Source organism: Ostrea edulis, chromosome 1, assembly GCF_947568905.1.
Source record: "Ostrea edulis chromosome 1, xbOstEdul1.1, whole genome shotgun sequence".
Lineage (NCBI taxonomy): Eukaryota > Metazoa > Mollusca > Bivalvia > Ostreida > Ostreidae > Ostrea > Ostrea edulis.
In genome coordinates, this window is record NC_079164.1 from 16,971,110 (window position 1) to 16,993,274 (window position 22,165).

The window sequence follows — 22,165 nt, forward strand, 5'->3', positions numbered from 1 at the left end:
AGTTATATTTGACCTATGTAAACAAAACCATGACACGAGCCTTACTTACTTAACAAAGAATTGTGAGCTCTGGATTTTTCTTGTACCTCGACACCTGATATTCATATTTTGGTTGACCATTAGCAATACCTTAGTAAGCATTGTGTTAATTAACAAGAGGCCCACGGCCTTATCGGTCACCTGATTATTAGTTAGAAGTATCACTTGACTAGTGCCAAGGGCTATGAAATCCTGTTTTGCGTACCTAACCTAAATTTTAGTATTAAGCAACACTATCGAAAAGACGTGTTCTTAAACTTCAATGCCCTCAAAAAGCTTTGAAGAAAGATTTACATAATATTTGTCGCATTAACACGATATGGCTAATTTGGACTCGTCCTAATTTTTCTTACACATGTATGTGCGATTGTACAAAAGAAAGTTTTTGAGAATTGCTCAATATTTGCTCTGCCTCTAAGGCCTCATGGGTGCAAGAATTCAGAAATTTAAAATTTACCCCCTCCCTTTTTCCCAAAAAGATGCTTTATAACAATTGATTGATTGAATATTGTTTTACGTCCTTCTCGAGAATATTTCACTCATATGGAGAAGTCACCACTGCCGGTGAAAGGCTGCAAAATTTAGGCCTATGCTCGGCGCTTTTGGCCATTGAGGAGGGAGGGATCTTTATTGTGTCATACCTGCTGTGACACGGGACCTCGGTTTTTGCGGTCTCATCCGCCTCATTTAGTCGCCTCTTACGACGAGCAAGGGGGAACTGAGGAGCTATTCTAACCCGGGACCAATTTGATTGATTGATTGTATCTTGTTTAACGTCTCTCGGGAATTTTTCACTCATATGGAGACATCACCAAGACCGGTGAAGGGCTTACATTTTTGGTAGAGGCCTTCCTGCTGTACACCACTATACATATAGTTTTTCTTACACATGTGCAGTTGTAGAGACGACGATTTTTTTTTAAATTCGTCATTTTTGACAGTTTTCCCCGCCCCGAAGGCCACAGGGGTACAGGAGGACGAAAATTCACAATTTATGTCCGTCTTGTGCCAGTGATGCTTCATACTAAATTTGAAAAGAATTGTAATGGTAGTTATGAAGAAGTCAAAAATGTTGAACTGTTGACGGAAGACAACCAATATTGCAATAGGTCACATGAGTTTACCAAGGTGACCTAAAAATGGAAAAATAAGATTTTCAGCCCAAATCGTGTCCTTTAAAGTTTGATAATTTTAGGCCTGCTTCGTCCATATTTAACATCATCATCATGTGAAACATTTTTTTTCCCTAGATATATTGTGTACATTCCATTTCTTTCTCATCGTCATCCATCTCTTGATTCTAATGAAGTTAACCCCCACGGCACTTAAGGTGAGTGAGGAACTTCTCACTGTAAACTCATTAAATGAAAAAAGTGAACACAACAAAGTAATTCGATCAATTGAAATCCAGGGTGACCGACCTGAATTGTTCATTATATCCATAATTCAATATAACTGATGTTGAACCTATTACATACCGATTGTAAGGCTGTTCTTGGCACACCCATTTTGACTACGGATAACTCCGTTTCCCTGATCAAGATATTGGGCTCATGGCGTGTGTGACTGGTCGACAGGGGATGCTTACTCCTCCTAGGCACCTGGTCCCACCTCTGGTATATCGAGGGTCCGTGTTTGCCCAACTATCTATTTTGTATTGCTGATAGGAGTTATGAGATTGATCACTGTTCGTTATCTTCACCTTGCATGTACTATGTAACTGTTTTTCATTCTGTTACAGGACCGGGTCTAATGTATATAGTCTCTAGTTACAGTTTTGTCTTCTATTCCAGGACCAGGACTTGCGTTTATAGTTTATCCGAAGGCTATTTCTCAGATGCCTCTACCTCAGCTTTGGGCAATTCTTTTCTTCTTTATGTTATTTTTGATCGGGATCGACAGTCAGGTATGTGTTGCATATATCTAGATTGTATGTTGTTTTATGTCCATTTCGAGATTTTTAATCTCATAGAGAGACACCAGTACTGTTAAGAAAGTGCTACAGTGATGTGCTTAGTAGTAGAAAATATTAATCATTCCCAAACCTACAGAAAGGCGTATTATAGTATTTACTCCTAATGCAGGGCGCTTGGCGAAGAAAACTATTTACATGTACCTGTGTTAAAAACGTCTTGCATCTGGATCAAGAATCCAACCCTGACAACTAGACTACAACAAGATTTTACATATGTATCTTAGTTTTTACTTTCATTTAGCACTGCTAAGTAATATATGCACAATTTGAAATACTATTGGTTATAGGAGTTATGAGATTGATCACTATTCGTTATCTTCACCTTTATAGGAGTTATGAGATTAATCACTGTTCGTTATCTACTGTAGACGTATTTAATTTCGTGTCTTGATTAAATTTCGTGTCTGGGAGTTAACAAAATTAAACCCAACACGAATTTTAATATCACAAAATCTTTATTTTAATGGAAGAAATCTGTGCCTTTATTATTCGTCGTCCATTTATGAATAACACCTTTCGCCATAACCGTACGCAGTCGTCACCATTGTACATATATATGTAATCCTTATGAGCACGGTGTAACACGAACCACGTCACACTGTGACAGTATGTGTTTTACACTGTGACAGTATGTGTTGTGACACTGTGACAGTATGTGTTGTGACACTGTGACAGTATGTGTTGTGACACTGTGACAGTATGTGTTGTGACACTGTGACAGTATGTGTTTTACACTGTGACAGTATGTGTTGTGACACTGTGACAGTATGTGTTGTGACACTGTGACAGTATGTGTTGTGACACTGTGACAGTATGTGTTGTGACAGTATGTGTTGTGACACTGTGACAGTATGTGTTGTGACACTGTGACAGTATGTGTTGTGACACTGTGACAGTATGTGTTTTACACTGTGACAGTATGTGTTGTGACACTGTGACAGTATGTGTTTTACACTGTGACAGTATGTGTTTTACACTGTGACAGTATGTGTTGTGACACTGTGATAGTATGTGTTGTGACACTGTGACAGTATGTGTTGTGACACTGTGACAGTATGTGTTTTCCACCGTGCGACGGGGAATACTTGTGGTCTATACTGTACATGTATCTGCGTTTTATTGTGTTAAAGGGACATAGAAGCGATTTTTAATAGATTGAAAAATTATTTGAAAATTTTGTTGGTATAGAAATAAAGAAATTTGATAAATAAGTGGATTGAAAATATGTTAACACAAGATATGTTTTGTATATACATAACATCCGGCTTGCAAAAGTCGTGTTTGTCATAGTAAGGAAACTGTATGTACGTGCAGAAGTGACAATCCCAAGATTTCTAAAATGTATGTCAAAAGCATTCACCATTTTGACATACAATAATGATAAATCAATTGAGGGAGCAAAGATAAAGGAGAGGGGACAGAGGAAAAAATCGTTAAAAATTTTCACCGAAGCCATCACATCTGAGTCACGTGACATGTAAACATAAACAGATCTCGTGCCTTGCATGCCCTTTAATCAACTCATTACATAAATACATGTACACTAGGGCAATTAAAAAGTTCAATGTAACTTAAAGTGATTGCTATCAAAACAGTAGTTAATTTTACACTACAAATAAGGATAACAATTAAGACAACATATCTAGAATGAAACCCATCCGTGTAACAGTGTATTATTTAATGTCATTTACCGGTACTCTGTAAGTCACGTCCTTCTTCGGGTGATACAACATCAGGGCCGCGCAACATTATAAATTTGTGTTTGGCAGTAGATTTCAATTTACCGTTAACTATACGGTCACGTGGCTGATGTTCTTCCGTCTAGCTGTGGTAGGGGTGTTAAATATTGTTTACATGTAGATACACGTATTTTGTAGCATGAAGAGAATCCTGATGTGTCCCATTGACAAACAAGTTGATGTTATAAGGGTTTCAACAGTCTCATTTAAAGTCAGCATTTCACACATTTTATGGTCGTTATAACGATCTAGGATGCTAATACAACCTGTGATTGTGTCAAATGCTGTTCGACATGTTTCAGATACACAGTTGTACCAATTGTTAGACCGTTCTTTACACACTGATTTAGAATGGATTACAGATATAAGACTCACGGCGACATGTCGACAGAGGGTGCTTACTCCTCTTAGGCTCTGATGTGTTCAGGGGTCTGTGTTTGCCCAAGTCTTAATTTCGTATTCCTTGTAGGAGTTATGAGATTGGTCACTGTTCCTTATCTTCACCTTTTCATGAAGGTCGAGCGGGCGAGGGCATGAACTTGGTTATCACCGGTCTTTATTTTTAATTTCATTGACGAACGGAATACAATAAAAATTATTTAAACATTCTAAGGGATTGAGAATTACCCGAGGGTACACAGATCAACGAGTGATATGATAATATCAACACGCTTCGTCTAACAAATGATGTATAAATGGCATATGTATCATGACGATACACTTCTGTTAGCAAGTTTAGAATAGCAAATAAGCGACATTGATAATACTCAGTATTCATGTGTTATTAAGTGATCTCAAACAACGAAAATAAATCCACACGAAATCGTGGTCAGTGCAAAACAACATTTTTGTCTTAGCAAAATTAAATGCGTCTACAGTATCATATCGATTGTAAAACAAAAACCGTAAAATAAAATCTCATGAATTGCTGTTCTCCCTAAATAATGGCAAATTCTGGTTTGGCATCATTTATACTATTATCACTGTTCGTTATCTTCGCCTTTCTTAGATATTAATAAACTGTTTAATTATCTAAAGTTTTCCCATAAAATACACCCATTTTTAAATTTCAGTTTGTGATGGTAGAAGCTGCTTTGGGACACGTGAGTGATATGTTTCCCCGTCTGTTCTACAAAGTCAAGGGCAGAATGATATTGTCGGTTGTAGCCTGTGTGATCTGGTTCGTCATTGGTCTTTCAATGGTGTCACGGGTAAGAAGACACTCATCTGTTTATTCATTAAATCTTGCGAAATACTAAATGCATTATTGATATGATCATAATAAATCAATTCACATGTATACATACAAAATAAATTTCTCTTAGGGAGGGATGTATGTGTTCCAGCTGTTTGATTACTACTCGGCCGCTGGTATGGTTCTGCTCTGGGTTTGCTTCTGGGAAGCTATCGTCATTGGATGGATATTCGGTAATTAGCATTACATTAATTTTGATACATGTTGGTCAGGAAAATGTGCTTAATTTTTAGAACTTGCTAGTGTTAGAGAGTCTGGAATAACCAGTCTATGCATACCTAACACGAATAAATTTTAATGTGACGTGTCAAGAAAATGAAATCCTCAGTAAAGGTGAAATAAAGACTGTATATAGTTCAGTGTATGGGTAATAATATTATGCCAAAGAATTACCCTAGTATTTTTAGAAAAAAACTAACACAACCTTTTACAATGACTTAAAGTGACATTTAACCTGGAATTACCAAGTTAATAGTACTAAATTTACTTTAACCTTACTTAACAATTCTAGGAATAACCCAGGGTCCGCTAACTAATGTCTAACACAGACCTATTATAAAAGTCGGAATAATCTAGGTGTATTCTATCCAGATAATTCTACAGATTCAGAAATTGCCTGAATCTCGATACTTACCTATATAGATGCTTACTCCTCCTAGGCACCTGATCCCACCTCTGGTGTGTCCAGGGGTCCGTGTTTGCCCAACTATCTATTTTGTATTGCTTGTAGGAGTTATGAGATTGATCACTGTTCGTTATCTTCACCTTGCATCTACAAGTTTCTGTATTGAATTATGATCAATTCTGTGATTTACCCAAAACTAGTTGTTCAATGATAATCTGAAGACATTTACAGATAAGGTCTAATAACAAAAGAGATCAGGAATAACCCAATCGATTTGTAATAAGTAATTTGGGAATAACCCATTTTACGTTCAGTTCAAAATTTACATTAAAACTGATTTACCTCAAATAAAGTAGCGTGACCTATCCCCTAAAGATATTAAATTAGAGGAGGCCTTTCGTTGAGCGTTGCAATTACTTAACAATGTATATACTCTTCAAAAACCAACGGGGCAACGCACGATCGTCTGTAGCAAATGAACGGGAAAATGTACTGTTGACAAACTTCACCGGTAACATCAACTTCACTTATAAATTCAAAAATACTACATCTTCGTTTTAAATGCCGAGTATTAGGCGAAGGAGCAATCACTACCTATGTTTATGTCTTGGTCTTGGCATGGCCATGGAACGAGCGGTGTTCAAACTCACAACCTCCCAGTTAAATTATACGAATTACAAAGTTTTGAAAAAATCCAAATGTCATATAATTATAGAATGTTTTATGAAAAACAAATGTCTCCCCAGCTCCCCAATTGGAAGTGCTCCAAATGAAACCTCTTCCATGGCACGGAGGAGAAAGCATGAGGAACATAGACAATATGAACTCCGATAAGCCACATAGGAGAAGTGTTCACAAACTATTTCACACCCTCCACCCCTCAGATCCACTATAACGTTAAGGACAACAATTGAATCATCCTGTCCCTACGAAATGCACATCTGTAAATGACATTGAAGTATCGTACAAAATTCCAAGTCTAATGGATAAGCCATATAGGAGGAGATGCATTCTATTTCAACACCATCCACCCCTCTTAGATCTGCTATAACTTTAAGGTAAATAATTGGATCCTCTTGTTCCGACAATATACGCATCTACAAATAGCAATGAAGCATTAACCGTTCTTGGCGCACTGATTTTGACTGCGGATAACTCCGTTTACCTGATCAGGATATGGGGCTCACGGCGGGTGTGACCGGTCAACAGGGGATGCTTACTCCTCCTAGACACCTGATCCCACCTCTGGTGTGTCCAGGGGTCCGTGTTTGCCCAACTATCTATTTTGTATTGCTTGTAGTAGTTATGAGATTGATCACTGTTCGTTATCTTCACCTTGCATTGTACAAAGTTAACATACTTAGAAATATGTTTTTAACATATTATTTCTTTGACATAATTATTATGTCTTACTTTTGATATATACATACTTAGAAATATGTTTTAACATGTTATTTCTTCGGATAAAACGTGAAAACACTTTCGGCAAAGAAAAATATCCACATTCACTAACCCCACCCCCTACCACACCCAACCAATCGCTGACACAGTACAACGTAACGAATTGCTTCTTTGACATAATTATTATGTCTTACTTTTGATATATACATACTTAGAAATATGTTTTAACATGTTATTTCTTCGGATAAAACGTGAAAACACTTTCGGCAAAGAAAAACATCCACATTCACTAACCCCACCCCCTACCACACCCAACCAATCGCTGACACAGTACAACGTAACGAATTGCTTACCACATAACAAACTCCTGCACTCGTTACCATAAGATAACGTTCGACAGTCATTACCATTGGATATACCCCCACATTCATCTCCACTCATTCATCGTTACCACAGAAAACCTGTCACAATCATAAACTCAGAACGGTTCCACCTTCGTTACCACAAAACCCTCTCTTCAATGGATACTTCAGAGCAATCGTGCGCATTGTTCCAACAGAACAATATCTTCATTACCAAAGAACAACTTCCCATAGGATACCACAGCACACCACCCAACAATCGTTATTTGACAACCACTCTCACACTCGTTACACTAAAGCCACTTAATACCACGCAACCATTTCCAAGACTCGATACCAACCAGTCGCCTCGAGCACTCGTTATCATACAACAACCTCATACACGTCTCATCATAGAACATAGTCGTTACACAAAACATCTTCCATCTTTGTAACCACTAGGAATTAACACATAGAGCCAGTTTTCACAAAACCCACATCATTCGTTTCTAAATAACAACCCCTAACATTTCCTCCTACAGAATAAAATCCAACAACAGCTACTATTAAATCCTATTGAACAGTAATCATAGATTCGTTTTCAGGTCGAGGTGATTAGATAAAAGTTTAGATCGTTGTCACGTTTGTCTTATTAAAAACAAGAGCGTACTTTTAAACTAGAAAACTGACAAATCAATGAATATATCCATCAGGTGCTCTACTTAATTACATGTATCTAGTTGAATTGGCATGGTTGGTGCATCAACAATTACTTTTTTACAGAACAAGAAAATATTGCATTTCATAGACATTCCTATCATCTAATAAACATTTAAAAAATATGAATTTCATAACTCCGTAGAGGCAACGCCAATAAATTTCAAAATCAATTATTATAGCGTACATGTATCATAGAAAGTGCTAACAGACGGAAGGAAGGACGGGTGGACAGACAGAGTGGTTAAAATAGGGCGCTCCTCATATGGCGAGACCCTAAAGAAATAATCATTGTGTCTCTATCTAACATTATCAGGGTCAGATAAATTCTACGATACCATTGAGTTGATGATTGGATACAGAATACCAAGGCTGTTCCACTATTGTTGGAGATACATTACACCTGTACTGACAGCGGTATGTCATAAAGAAACAGAATCTAAATTTCCATTTGTGTTTGAATTTTATTGTTTTGTATAATAGAAGTGCTTTATTTAGAAAATTAAATTAGATGAATTTATGTATTTTTGTTGCTTAAAAATGTGCATGTGGTATACCTGGGTTTTTTGTTGTAATTATCAGGGGATTTTTGTGTTTGAACTGGTGACATTTAAACCACTCAAGTACAACAACGTGTATGAATATCCACCCTGGGCTCAATGCTTTGGACTGATGCTAGCTCTGGTATCCATGTGCTGCATACCTGTCTACGTGATCTTTAAGCTCTTGTTTCTAAAGGGCTCCTTCAGAGAGGTGAATTAGATTGTTTCAATGTCATTTGTTTCCTTCACAGATCATTTCATTCATTAACGTCATATAAAGATGAGATGGATCACCGTTCGTTATCTTCACTTTTCATGAAAGGAAGTGTTTGCGAAATACTGTGTTTGTGTGTGATGTCGCAGTTTTGAAAATTACTGGGATTTCAACAATCTCGCTTTAAGTCAGCATTTCGCAAATTGTATGGTCTAGTTTGCAAATACAACCTATCATTGGGTCAAATGCTTTCTGACGTGGTTCATGCCGATGGTTAGGCCGTTCTTGGACACCGATTTTCACTACGGATTACTCCGTTTACCTGATCGTGATATAGAGCTCACGGTGGGTGTGACCGGTCGACAGGAGATGTTTACTACTCCTGGACACCTGATCCCACCTCTGGAATGTCCAGGGGTCCGTGTCCATCTAATTAAAATCAGGTCTTCTCTAACAGTTACACTGGAGAATGATTTGACAACATTGCGTTTGAGGTCATGCTATTTCACTTTTCACACTTGCCCAATCAATAACGGCTTTCGCTAACATGAAAATTTTGCAGTTATATTGGAACATACTTGGTATTTATCATATGTATGTCATGATTACCGAGAAGCACGGGGGAATAATCGAAGAGGATGGCGGCGGCCAAGAGCGATGTTAGAACGCCACAGAAAATATATTTCAACGATATAAATGAATGTATAATATCTAAGATCTTCCTTTACCGCTGATATTTGGAATTCGTTAAATCTTTTCATGGGTTGACGATATTTTTGTGAACTTACAATACGCTTCAGTAAAACGATTCCTGATTGGTACTTGATTCTTTATAAAGCTATTGTTATTGGTGGAATATTTATTAAATTATTCATGATACTTGGACCAATTACATGACCTTAAATGCTATGCTTCCTTTTCCAGTGTAACGGTTAGAGAAGATCAAATTTTAATTAGATTGAAGTCGGTATATGCCCAACTTATTATTCTGTATTCCTTATAGGAGTTAAGTATAATGATTTCACTCATGTTGATTTGATAAATCCCAGTGAACTCGAAATAAAAGACACCACAGAGTCGTCCACTTCATACTTAAAATACTTTATTGGAAGTAGATAATCACGCAATAACGGCAAACTAACAACGTTTCTTCATGACAGACGGGATGGTTTCAGCTTCCCCATCCTCAACTTTCCATATTTATGTAGCAATATTCCATTACCACCTGCGTATGGTGTTTATATCTCAACTGATTAGATACACAAGAGCTTGTTCTGCGTATGGTCATTTTTTAAATCGAGGCAAGCTACTGACAAACAAGTTGATAGTGCTGGGGTTTCAACAGTCAATGCTGTCTGACGTGTTTCATGCCGCTTGTTAGGCCGTTCTTGGCACACTGATTTTCATTATGGACAACTGTTTACGTGATCAGGATATTGGGCTCACGGCGGGTGTTACTGGTCGACAGGGGATGCTTACTCCTCCTAGGCACCTGATCCCACTTCTGGTGTGTCCAGGGGTCCGTGTTTGCCCAACTATCTATTTTGTATTGCTTACAGGAGTTATGAGATTGATCACTTCGTCATCTTCACCTTTCACCCCTGTTCGATACGTGTCATCTAAAAAGAAATATGTGCATTAACATTGAATTAAAGTTTTTATATATTTATTATTTGCAGCGTCTAAAGGAGTCAATTAAGCCACAATTAACAAGAAAACAACTGTGTAAAGAATGGATGATAAGAGATGAAAGCTTAATGATGCAGGAAAACCATTTCTAGAATCATTCCATTGCCATACAGATGTATGTGTGTTGAATGATAATAGTCTAATTTCAAGATATTTAAAATGATAAAATTATTAAATTTATAATCTCAATCTATGTCATTATAGTGTGGTACCTTTAGTCAGTCTTTTGTAGCGAATCCAAGCAAATAAAATGAATACGAGTAACATACTATTGAACATTTATTTAATGTGAAGAAATATTGATATGCCCCCCGAGATCGAAGATCGGGGGGTGGGACATTGGTTTTTGTCCTGGTCTGTCATTATGTCTGAAACTTTACGCTTGCTAATAACTTTTGAACAGTAAACGCTAGAGCTTTGATATTTCACTTGAATATTCCTTGTGACAAGACCTTTCCGTGGGTACGAAACCTTTTGACATTGACGTTTGACCTACTTTTAAAAAAAATTGACATTGGTCATAACTTCTTAATGGTAACTATTACAGCTTTCATATTGCATATGAGCATTTCTTGTGACAAGATCTTTCCGTAGGTATCCGGGTTAGAATAGGTCTTCAGTACCCCTTGCTTGTAAGAAGCCACTAAATGGGGCGGTCCTTCGGATGAGACCGCAAAAACCGAGGTCCCGTGTCACAGCAGGTGTGGCACGATAAAGAACTCTCCCTGCTCAAAGGCCGTTAGCACCGAGCATAGGTCTACTTTTTGCAGCACTTCAGCGTCAATGGTGACGTCTTCATATGAGTGAAAGATTCTCGAGAGGGACGTTAAACAATATTCCATCAATCTTTCTATTGGTACAAAGATATTTGCCCTAGTGACCTTGTCCATCTTTGAATTTGGCCATTATCGGGGGCATTTGTGTTTCACAAACACATCTTGTTAAAACATTAAGTCGCAAATTACATTACTCCATTTGGACAAGGAATTCAATTCATGTTTAAAGACCCACACACCACTTTTATGATTTGCAGTTTTTCACCCTGAAGGAAAATTAGCTCCCAAGTTTTAAAACACAACTACACAGGATTATATAACTATGTAGGTACTAATTCAATATTCATTTCATTATTCCAAACATATACATTTATTATCGTCGTCTATTCAGCTAAAAAAAACTTCTAAATTAATTCAAAGTTTTAAAAAGTTTGGATAGGACTACATTTTGTGCGAAAGGGATTGTTTAAAAGTTTTAAATCTGCACAATTTTTCAGTTTCTTTTTTATCAAATATGTTGTCAATATTTAGATCCTTAGATATTAAATTATTAATCCACCTACATGTTCTTGTTCTTCGTCTTCTTTCAACTATAGTCCTGCTGGACTGTCATTACTTGTGATGTTGATATAGTTAAAAATGAGGACCTGAAATCACTTTTGTCAGCCTCATTATTACCACTGTATTTCAAACAAACTTGGCATTAATTCCACGTTTGGTAATCGTACTTATACTGCCCTTTCCAAAGATGAAATTCTTAAAAATTCATGCTTCAGTATTAGACACATTTAGTATCCCAGACAGTGGGTCGAATAAATATGAGTTACATTACCTATCCAGGATTCCGAAACTACATAAAACCATTACAAAGATACAAAGACATAAAACCATTACAAAGATTGCTGGATCCAGTGAGTGCTCTACCAAGCCCCTATCTTTGCTCCTTGCGACAATATTAAAAGCTGTAAAGGAGAAATTTCAAATTTACTGTGCGGCTACATATGTCAGAAGTGGTGTTTTCATTTCCTTTTTGAGATTGCACAAATTTAAATGCATGCGGATCAGGAGTACATGGAGTTCCTATGTTGAAGAATAAGGACTCAGATTTGTTAACGCATTACATAACACATAAGAGATAAACAGGTTAAAATCATTATAGGTGAGTCTCTACTCATCGACACTCTTGTCAGTGAAATGTCCATTCGGCGAAATTTCACTTTCGTCAATGAATTTCACTTTTGACGATAAGCTGCTTTTCGGCGAAAAATATCTACTCATCTATACTAATGGGAATATGTCCGGAACCGGCGATTGACTGCGAGATATGCGGGGATTTAAAAAAAAATATTCTGGAGTTCCTCATTCACAATATCTTAGTAGTCGTTGGTGATCAGGTTTTCCATCGATTCGTTGGATTTCCCATTGGCACGGATTGCGCTCCTTTGTTAGCTGATCTGCATATTCTTATTGAAAAATTTCTACACGAGAAAAAAAAATTGCTGTGGCCTTCAATGTGACATTTTGTTATATCGACGACTTTTATATATTAATAATAATGATAATTTTCATTCATTTGTCAATTCGATATATCCCTGTGAACTCGAAACAAAAGACACTACAGAATCGTCCACTTCTGCTTCATACTTAGTTATTTATTGAAAGTAGAAATTAACGGCAAACTAACAATTCAACTTTATGACAAACGAGTTGATATCAACTTCTCCATCGTCAACTTCCCATATTTATGTTGCAATATTCCATTATCACCTGCATCTGGTGTGTATATGTAGGACTCCAAAGTGCGATGGTCTGCGCCAAACCCCGATGGTGTGACACGCCAAAGTGCGATGGTCCACACTCATGCGCCAAAGTGCGATGGTCTGACACACCGAAGTGCGATGGTGTGAGGCAAATGTGCCATAATGCGATGGTGTCGACACGACGAAGTCCAATAGTACATACTAATGCGCCAAAGTGCAATGGAGTGTCACGTCGAAGATTATTGAGTTGTAAACAAAACAGTGTTTTGGTAGAGATTGTACCAACCGTGTGTTGTTTGAACAAAATATCAGTGCAAAATACATGAACAAAATATAAGAATAAACTTAATTCATTACCATTTAGTTGTCGTGTTACTAAACACAACATTTTCCAACGCGAAATCGTGAAGAATGTTTTGCATTATAGCATACTCCCAGTAATTTATTATGTGTACATCACAAGCAAAAAATGATTATGAATTAAAGAATGTTTGGGCGAAGTAGATAGTTTGACAACAAGTGTACTTTGCCGTTCTCACAATCCTCAACAATGTAAACCTTGCCGTTGCTGTCGTCCATGTATATCTTAATCATCCGTGCCTTCCTCCAATATGTCCCGAAGAAATTGGTGTCGGCATTTATAGCAGAATGAACCTTCGTTGGTGCAAACTGACGTTGCATTTCTTCGGTTTTATTTTGAAAGACGTTAAGAATGACATCACAATGACGTGACGTCACAAACGTTACTGAACCCCGCACCATCGAACTTTGGCGTGACCATCGGACTTTGGAGCGACCATCGCACTTTAGAGTCTTGCATATATATCTCACCTGATTCGATACGAAAAGAGATTGTTCTGCGTATGATAAGTTTTTATCGGCTTTGTGATATTTGTAGGTCACCTGAGCTGAAAGCTTAAGTGAGCTTTTCTGATCGCCTGTTGTCCGTCGTCTGTAAACTTTTTACATTTTCGACGTCTTCTACAGAACCACTGGGCCAATCATAACCAAACTTGGCCAAAAGCATCCTTGGGTGAAGTGCTTTCAGGTTTGTTCAAATAAAGTGCTATGCCGCCTTCAAAGGGGAGATAATTGCAAAAATAGGGTGGGGTCATTTAAAAATCTTCTTCTCAAGACCCACTGGGCCAGAAGAGCTGAAATTTACATGAAAGCTTTCTGACATAGTGCAAATTCAAGTTTGTTCAAATCATGGCCCCCGGGAGTAGGATGGAGCCACAATAGGGAATCAAAGTTTTACATACAAATATATTGGGAAAATCTTTAACAATCTTCTTCTCAAAAACTACTGGACCAGGAAAGTGGAAATTTAGTAATTTATATGAAAGCTTCCTGACATAGTGCAGATTCAAGTTAAAATCATGGCCTCCAGGGGTAGGATGGGGCCGCAATAGGGGATCAACAGTTTTACATAACTGATAAATGGGAAATAAATCTTTAAAAATTTTCTTCTTAAGAACCATTGGGCTAAAGAAGTTTACATATGCACAAAAGCTTCCTGACATAGTGTAGATTGAAGTTTGTAAAAACCATGGTCCCCGGGGGTACAATGGGGCCACAGTAGGGGATCAAGATTTTACATACAAATGTATAGGGAAAATCATTAAAAATCTTCTGAAAAATCACTGGGCCAGAAAAGTTTACATTTACATGAAAGCTTCATGACATAGTGCATATTCAATTTTGTAACAATAGTACCGCAAACGATACAATATACGCCCGTCGGACCGTGAAATTCAACCTGGAAGCATATTGTGCACTCTGAATTGATATAACACACATTCTGAATAGAAAAGCCTTTAACTGGGTCATGGTGCACCAATCCATCTGACATGTGAACTGATTATGTATTTCTCCGAGAGTGAGGTTGAAACAAAATGTTGATGCAATATCTATCTATGATGATAAAAAGTCCAGGAAACCATCTGATCCACTTTAGCCCTAACGTAGGTCATGGTGCACCAATTAAGTTGAAATGTGAACTGATTATGTATTTCTCTGAAAGGGAGATTGTGACTAAATCTCAGAGCAATACCTGTGACCATACCAAAAACAATCTCGAAAATGTTTGACCTACTTCTACCCCTAAAGTACTGTAGGTCATTGTGCGCCAATCCAGCTGAATGTTAACTGCACTTGTCTTCCTCCGAAAGGAAGCTTTTGATTAAATATCAGGGCAATATCTGTATCCATAATGAAAAAAGCCAAGAAAACCGTCTGACCTATTTTTGTCCAAAAGTAGGTTAAATATGGACCAATCCAGCTGAAATGCAAACTGAACTTGTATTCCTCTAAGAGGAAACTTTTGACTAAATATCAGGGCAATATCTGTATTCATAATAACCCCCCCCCCCCCCCGGAGAACTGTGTGACCTATTTTTAGTCCAAACAGTAGGTAACGGATGGACCAATCCAGCTGAAATGCAAACTGAACTTGAATTCCTCGGAGAGGAAGCCTATGACTAAATATCAGGGTAATATTTGTATCCGTAAGGAAAAAAAGACTGGAAAACTGTCTGACCTATTTTAAGCTGAAAAGTAGGTCATGGATAGACCAATCCAGCTGAAATGAAAACTGTACTTGTATTCCTCCAAGAAAAAGCCTTTGACTAAATTTCTGGGCAATATATGTATTTCTTCAATTCGACTTTTAGATATATCGATGACGTTTTGTCTATTAACAATGATAGCTTTCATTCATAATTATGTCGATTTGATATATCCCTGTCAGCTCGAAATAAAGGACACCACAGAGTCGTCCACTTCTGCTTCATACTTAGATATTTTATTGAAAGTAGACATTAACGGCAAACTGACAACTCAACTGTATGACAAACGAGATGATTTCAGCTTCTCCATCGTCAACTTCCCACATTTATGTAGCAATATTCCATTATCACCTGCATATTGTGTTTATATATCTCAACTGATTCGATATGCAAGAGCTTGTTCTGGGTATAGTCAGTTTTTAAATCGAGGTAAGCTACTGACAAACAAGTTGATGGTACAGGGATTTCAACAGTCGCGATTGAAGTCAGCATTTCGCAAATTCTTTGGTCGTTATAACGATCTAGTTCGTCAATACAACCTCGCATTGGGTCAAATGCTGTCTGACGTGTTTCATATCAATTGTTAAGCCGTTCTTGGCACACTGATTTGACTGTGGATAACTCCGTTTACCTGATCAGGATATGGGGCTCACGGCGGGTGTGACCGGTCAACAGGGGATGCTTACTCCTCCTAGGCACCTGATCCCACCTCTGGTGTGTCCAGGGGTCCGTGTTTGCCCACCTATCTATTTTGTATTGCTTGTAGGAGTTATGAGATTGATCACTGTTCGTTATCTTCACCTTACATGTATATGTATATACAATGTAAATATGAAAGGCGAAGATAACGAACAGTTATAAATCTCCTGTAAGTAATACAAAAAAGAGAGATAGGACAAACACGGACACCTGGATATAGCAGAGGTGGAACAGGTGCCTAGGAGGAGGAAGCATCCCCTGTCGACCGGTCACACCCGCCGTGAGCCCTATGAAAGCTGAAGATAACGAACAGTGATCAATCTCATATCCCTATATCTTAAACAGGTAAACGGAGTAATGCGTAGTAACAATCAGAACGTCCTAAAAATTGGTATGAAACACAAAACCACCCCATATATATATATATATATATATATATATATATATATATATATATATATATAGATAGATAGATAGATAGATAGATAGATAGATAATAGTTACTTTTCGCAATGATTTGAAATGAAAGCGCTAAAGCTTTACTAAACGTCTTCGTGTTTCATTTTTAGTTTTTACATATATATATATATATACATGTATATATATATATATATATATATATATATATATATACAAAGCACTAAAATGACCAACGACACGAACAACGTGTCGTTGGTCATTTTAGTGCTTTGTATAATTTTTTGTATTTGACCTTGTATCCATGTTGTGGATCCGACACTTTGATGTATCGGGTGTTGTTGGAACTTTAGTGCTTTTATATATATATATATATATATATATATATATATATATATATGGTTGTTTGATATAATTTATATTCAAAGCTCGGGGATAGAAAACACAACGACTAAATTGGACATAAATCATTAAAGCTGAAAGCACTAACAGTGAAAATGTTATTCGAGTTTTCTGTTTTTTGACTTTTATTATATATATATATATATATATATTATATGTAGCTGTGTGTGTTTATGATATCATTTATGCTTAAAGGGGCATGGATACGATTTGAACTGAAAATTTTCAAATTTTATTTTTCCATTTTCATTGTCTACAATGCTAAACGGTAAGTGAGAACGTTTCCCAGTTTACTTGCGGAAGGTCGGTGGTCTCTTCCCAGGTACATTGTATCTAGGATCTCTCTTCCACCAAAACGAAAACTGGGTGCCACCATATAACTGAAAAATTGTTGAGTGTGGCGGAAAATATCAATCAATCAATACAATGCTAAACTAAGATACATGTATTTCTAATGGTCAGCAAAATTTTGAATGTCAGTTGTTGGGGTACATGGGAGATGCAGAGCTCACAAGTCTTTGTTATGTAAACAAGGCTCGTGTCATGTTTTTGTTGTTTACATTTGTTAAATATACTAGTAAACGTTTCGTTTAAAGCAGATTTCTTTCAATTTACATGTTCTGAACAATATTAAATAGTTTGTAGGTTTAGAACATCTCATTAAGCAATCTATATGTAAAGAAAAACATGGCTCGAGCGTTGTTTACATATTGAAGAATTGAGTGCTGTTTCTCACTTGTAACTTAAATTAGAATTACTTTAGTTAAGCATTGTAAAGAATACAAATGGAAAAATTAAATTTGAAAATTTCCAACTCAAATCGTGTCCATGTCTCTTCAAAGAGTAACGTTGAAGAACTTAATAGTGGAAATGGTGTTCTCAAATTATTTCCCAACCGTGTAAGAGTTCCACTATTTGATCCTCTTTTCACATTGATTTCATTCACTAGATAGAGTAATGTAATGTACAATTTATTTTAAACAATGTATTTCTTCATACCAAACTGAGTGAAAAAATACATTTGCAATGATCTGTAACCGGTAATCATCTTAATTGCTTGGTTCCACTTCAACAGAATCTGCAAACGTGATATCTGTAAAAGAATTTCCACAAATTAAAAGGCTGGCAATACACAACACATATCAAAACAAGCCTTCTGTAAGTATTGCATAGCAATAGATGTCTCCTGGCGGCCCGAGGTCAAGTTATCGGGGAATATTCTCTGTGAACACAAGAACAACCAGGTCCCCTAAAAGAAAAACCACATATAGCTGCTTTAGATTCCCCCCCCCCCTTTTTTTTTTTTACGTCCAAGGAGTATAACTCGATATTAAATAAATGGACCGGAACATAATCTGTAACTTGTAATGGTAAAGCAAATGTACGGAATGAAAAGTGAAGATAACGAACAGTAATCAATCTCATAACTCCTATAAGCAATATAGAATAGAGAGTTGGGCAAACAACGGACCCCAGGATATACTAGAGGTGGGATCAGGTGCCTAGGAGGAATAAGCATCCCCTGTCGACCGGTCACACCTGCCGTGAGCCCTACATCTTGATCAGGTAAACAGAGTTATCCGTTGTCAAAATCAGTGTACCAAGAATGGTCTAACAAACGGAATGAAACACGTCAGACAGCTTTAGACCCAATGATAGATTGTATTGGCAAACTAGATCGTTAGAATTTGCGAAATGCTGACTTTAAACGAGACAGTTGAAACCCCTGTAGGATCAGCTTGTTTGTCAGTAGCTTGCCTCGATTTAAAAACTGACCATACGCATATGCGTATCGAATCAGTTGAGAGATATATATCAAATGAATATCTGCAAACATGATGAAAACAAAACACACATGGGTCACATCGCTCACCTGAGTGACGTTGACCCTGTTGTTGTGATTATTAAAAAAAAGATTTGTTTTATCAATCTTTATTCCCATGAAAAGAATTTACCCTATATTTTAGCCCAACGTAGCCCGAAAATATCACAACACAGAAATACCTCAACACTAATATGACTAACATGATTTTGCTCTTCTTGTTAAGAGCAAGATCATGGTATGGTATGCAAGACGTTATGAGAAATAAATCTATATACAAAATATAGTGAAGACTTGTGTATGCCATGCCTGTTGTTTAATCCATTTTAATATGTTTATACAAAATACGGAACTTTTGAGATGTGCCGGAACGACCGATTATATTTGACGTTTACACACCACGGTCACTTGATAATAACCAATTGTAGGACAAAGTTGACAACGATACAAATGGTGTTTAGCTAGCAGACGGTCCGTAAAGAGCTATGCGCAGTCCCACGATGACGATCCTAGTCACTATTGGTGCTTAGTAACTGGATGTAAATTTGATGGAGGGGAAAAGGTGCATTTAGACGCGTATCATTGGAATTTTCAACACTATACACGACCATTCCTCATGATAAATTAAAGACTAGACTTTTTGACATCATAGACAATTGCTTCTTCAACAAAAACGGAAAACGGAAATATTCATATCTAGTGATCAGTCATTCAAAAACTTACTTTGTTAAACACCACTCTGATTCCACGCACAAGTACTCTGAAGTTGAAATAAAAAATATGCTAGAGTTCCTCATTGACAATATCTTCGTGGTCTTTGGTGATCAGGTCTTTCAACAGTCTGTTGGAATTCCCATGGGCACGAATTGTGCTCCTTTGTTAGCTGACCTGTTTTTATATTCATATGAAGCAGAATTTATTCAAAAACTTCTACGTGAGAAGAAAAAATCTCTCGCTGTGACCTTCAATTCCACTTTTAGATATATCGATGACGTTTTGTCTATTAACAATGACAGCTTTCATTCATATGTCGATTTGATATATCCCTGTCAGCTCGAAATAAAGGACACCACAGAGTCGTCCACTTCTGCTTCATACTTAAGATATTTTATTGAAAGTAGACATTAACGGTAAACTGACAACTCAACTGTATGACAAACGGGATGATTTCAGCTTCTCCATCGTCAACTTCCCATATTTGTGTAGCAATATTCCACTATCATCTGCATATGGTGTTTATATATCTCAACTGATTCGATATGCAAGAGCTTGTTCTGGGTATAGTCAGTTTTTAAATCGAGGTAAGCTACTGACAAACAAGTTGATGGTACAGGGATTTCAACAGTCTCGATTGAAGTCGGCATTTCGCAAATTCTATGGTCGTTATAACGATCTAGTTCGTCAATACAACCTCGCATTGGGTCAAATGCTGTCTGACGTGTTTCATATCAATTGTTAAGCCGTTCTTGGCACACTGATTTTGACTACGGATAACTCCGTTTACCTGATCAGGATATGGGGTTCACGGCGGGTGTGACCGGTCAACAGGGGATGCTTACTCCTCCTAGGCACCTGATCCCACCTCTGGTGTGTCCAGGGGTCCGTGTTTGCCCAACTATCTATTTTGTATTGCTTGTAGGAGTTATGAGATTGATCACTGTTCGTGATCTTCACCTTGCATGCAATGCATGAGGTTTTACCGATATCCTCAAGATATTCCCTAGATTTATTTCCCTCGCCAACTCCCATATTTTAATCAAATGCATTTTCCTATAAAATGGTTGTAGTAGTTCCTTTCTTCAAAGATAGCATTTAAATGCAGGAATGTGAAGCAATTGAAGAATTCCATGCTTGTTTACTTAGTTGTCATTGTAATCCGGAAGTGACATGCCCTACAAATGACGTTCAACGCGCGATAAAAGTCGAGTGGATCCGTATCTCGAAAGTCCCGTATTGATTGAATATTGTTTAACGTCCCTCGCGAGAATATCTCACTCATATACTTCACCACTGCCGGTGAGGGGCTGCAAAATTTAGGCCTATGATCGGCGCTTATGACCTTTGAGCAGGAAGGGATATTTATCGTGCCACACCTACTGTGACACGGGACCTCAATTTTTGCGGTCTGGTCCGAAAGACCGGGTGTTGCTAAAACACGGAACGGAACGGAAAACATTGTATGCAATGATGTGACGAGGAGGTCAGCATTTTTCAAAATAAAAGGTTTATCATGAACAAGGGAAGTAGAAATTACAGAGAGAGCAGGAAGTCATCCACAGAATCCACCGTTTCATATACTTCATACTAATGCATATGTATTTTAAAATCATTAACTTGCCATGAAAAATATTAATAATGAAAAAAAAAATAATGATATTGAAATAGACTTGAATTTTCAAATTTTATATCCAATGAAGACCCCCCCCCCCCCCCCCTTGAAAACAACATTGTAAAAGTAAAAAAAATGTCAACAATTTTCCACAAACATAGCCTTCTTCAATCGAACTTGCTTTTATTCGTGATTTAGTTCTACACCTGGTATAATGCATGTATGTATTTTAGTATCACATCAAATTTTAAAGCGAACGAGTCCGGTATAAAGGATTTGGGATGAGTTTATGTAAAAGCTCGTACATTTACTGACATCCTGCGGATTTGTGTTAAACCCGAATAGATACAGCGGGAAAGAAAGATTGAAACAGAACCAATGAAAACTAAGGTGAAGTTTACGATCCATAAAATGAGAAATTAACAGATATGAAATAGCTAAAAGACTAACAAACAATTTATGCTTGAATGGAATATTAAAAGGTCATCTCATTTTTAATCTAAATGTAAAGATACAAGTGTTTAGTTTTAAAATAAACTGCTAGAAGTCCTCCCTATTTAGGATAGCAATGTTGCGGTCACAAAGTCTCTATTAATTAAAAATGATATATCAAACACAAGATGTTTAACTTGCTGACTTAATAAGATCATGATTTTTCGTTGTTATATACATACCACACTCTCTGTTGTAGGTACACACATTCACTATTATGTGTAAATTTACATATAAATGTGCGTTAATGACGTTTAGCCACGGGGAGGGGGGGGGGGGGGTCATATAAATTATAAACTACGTGTGTACCTTCCATGCTCGCTAGTACACCTGTCAATGCCGACATTTCAAAATTCTTGTAAAC

General features: G+C 37.1%; 2 protein-coding genes across 8 annotated transcripts in view; one reads left to right on the forward strand and one right to left on the reverse strand.

Moving 5' to 3' along the window:
- Positions 1-11,877, forward strand: part of LOC125662347 (sodium- and chloride-dependent taurine transporter-like) — a 53,129-nt gene extending 41,252 nt beyond the window's left edge. For 4 of the 5 annotated variants that reach the window (XM_048894536.2, XM_048894550.2, XM_056152923.1 and 1 more), the window contains 6 exons: positions 1,833-1,945; positions 4,827-4,964; positions 5,079-5,181; positions 8,409-8,509; positions 8,675-8,845; positions 10,528-11,877. In XM_048894536.2, the coding sequence (XP_048750493.2) occupies positions 1,833-1,945; positions 4,827-4,964; positions 5,079-5,181; positions 8,409-8,509; positions 8,675-8,845; positions 10,528-10,629 (728 nt within the window). In that variant the 3' untranslated portion in view covers positions 10,630-11,877. The remainder of the gene's footprint in view (positions 1-1,832; positions 1,946-4,826; positions 4,965-5,078; positions 5,182-8,408; positions 8,510-8,674; positions 8,846-10,527) is intronic. The other variant, XM_056152925.1, reaches the window with a different exon arrangement.
- A 6,236-nt stretch (positions 11,878-18,113) lies between these two features.
- The window catches only part of LOC125662374 (sodium- and chloride-dependent taurine transporter-like), a 47,735-nt gene continuing 43,683 nt past the window's right edge, over positions 18,114-22,165 (reverse strand). For 2 of the 3 annotated variants that reach the window (XM_048894584.2, XM_048894580.2), the window contains exon 16: positions 18,114-18,251. The gene's annotated coding sequence lies outside the window, so the exon portion shown is untranslated. The remainder of the gene's footprint in view (positions 18,252-22,165) is intronic. The other variant, XM_048894591.2, reaches the window with a different exon arrangement.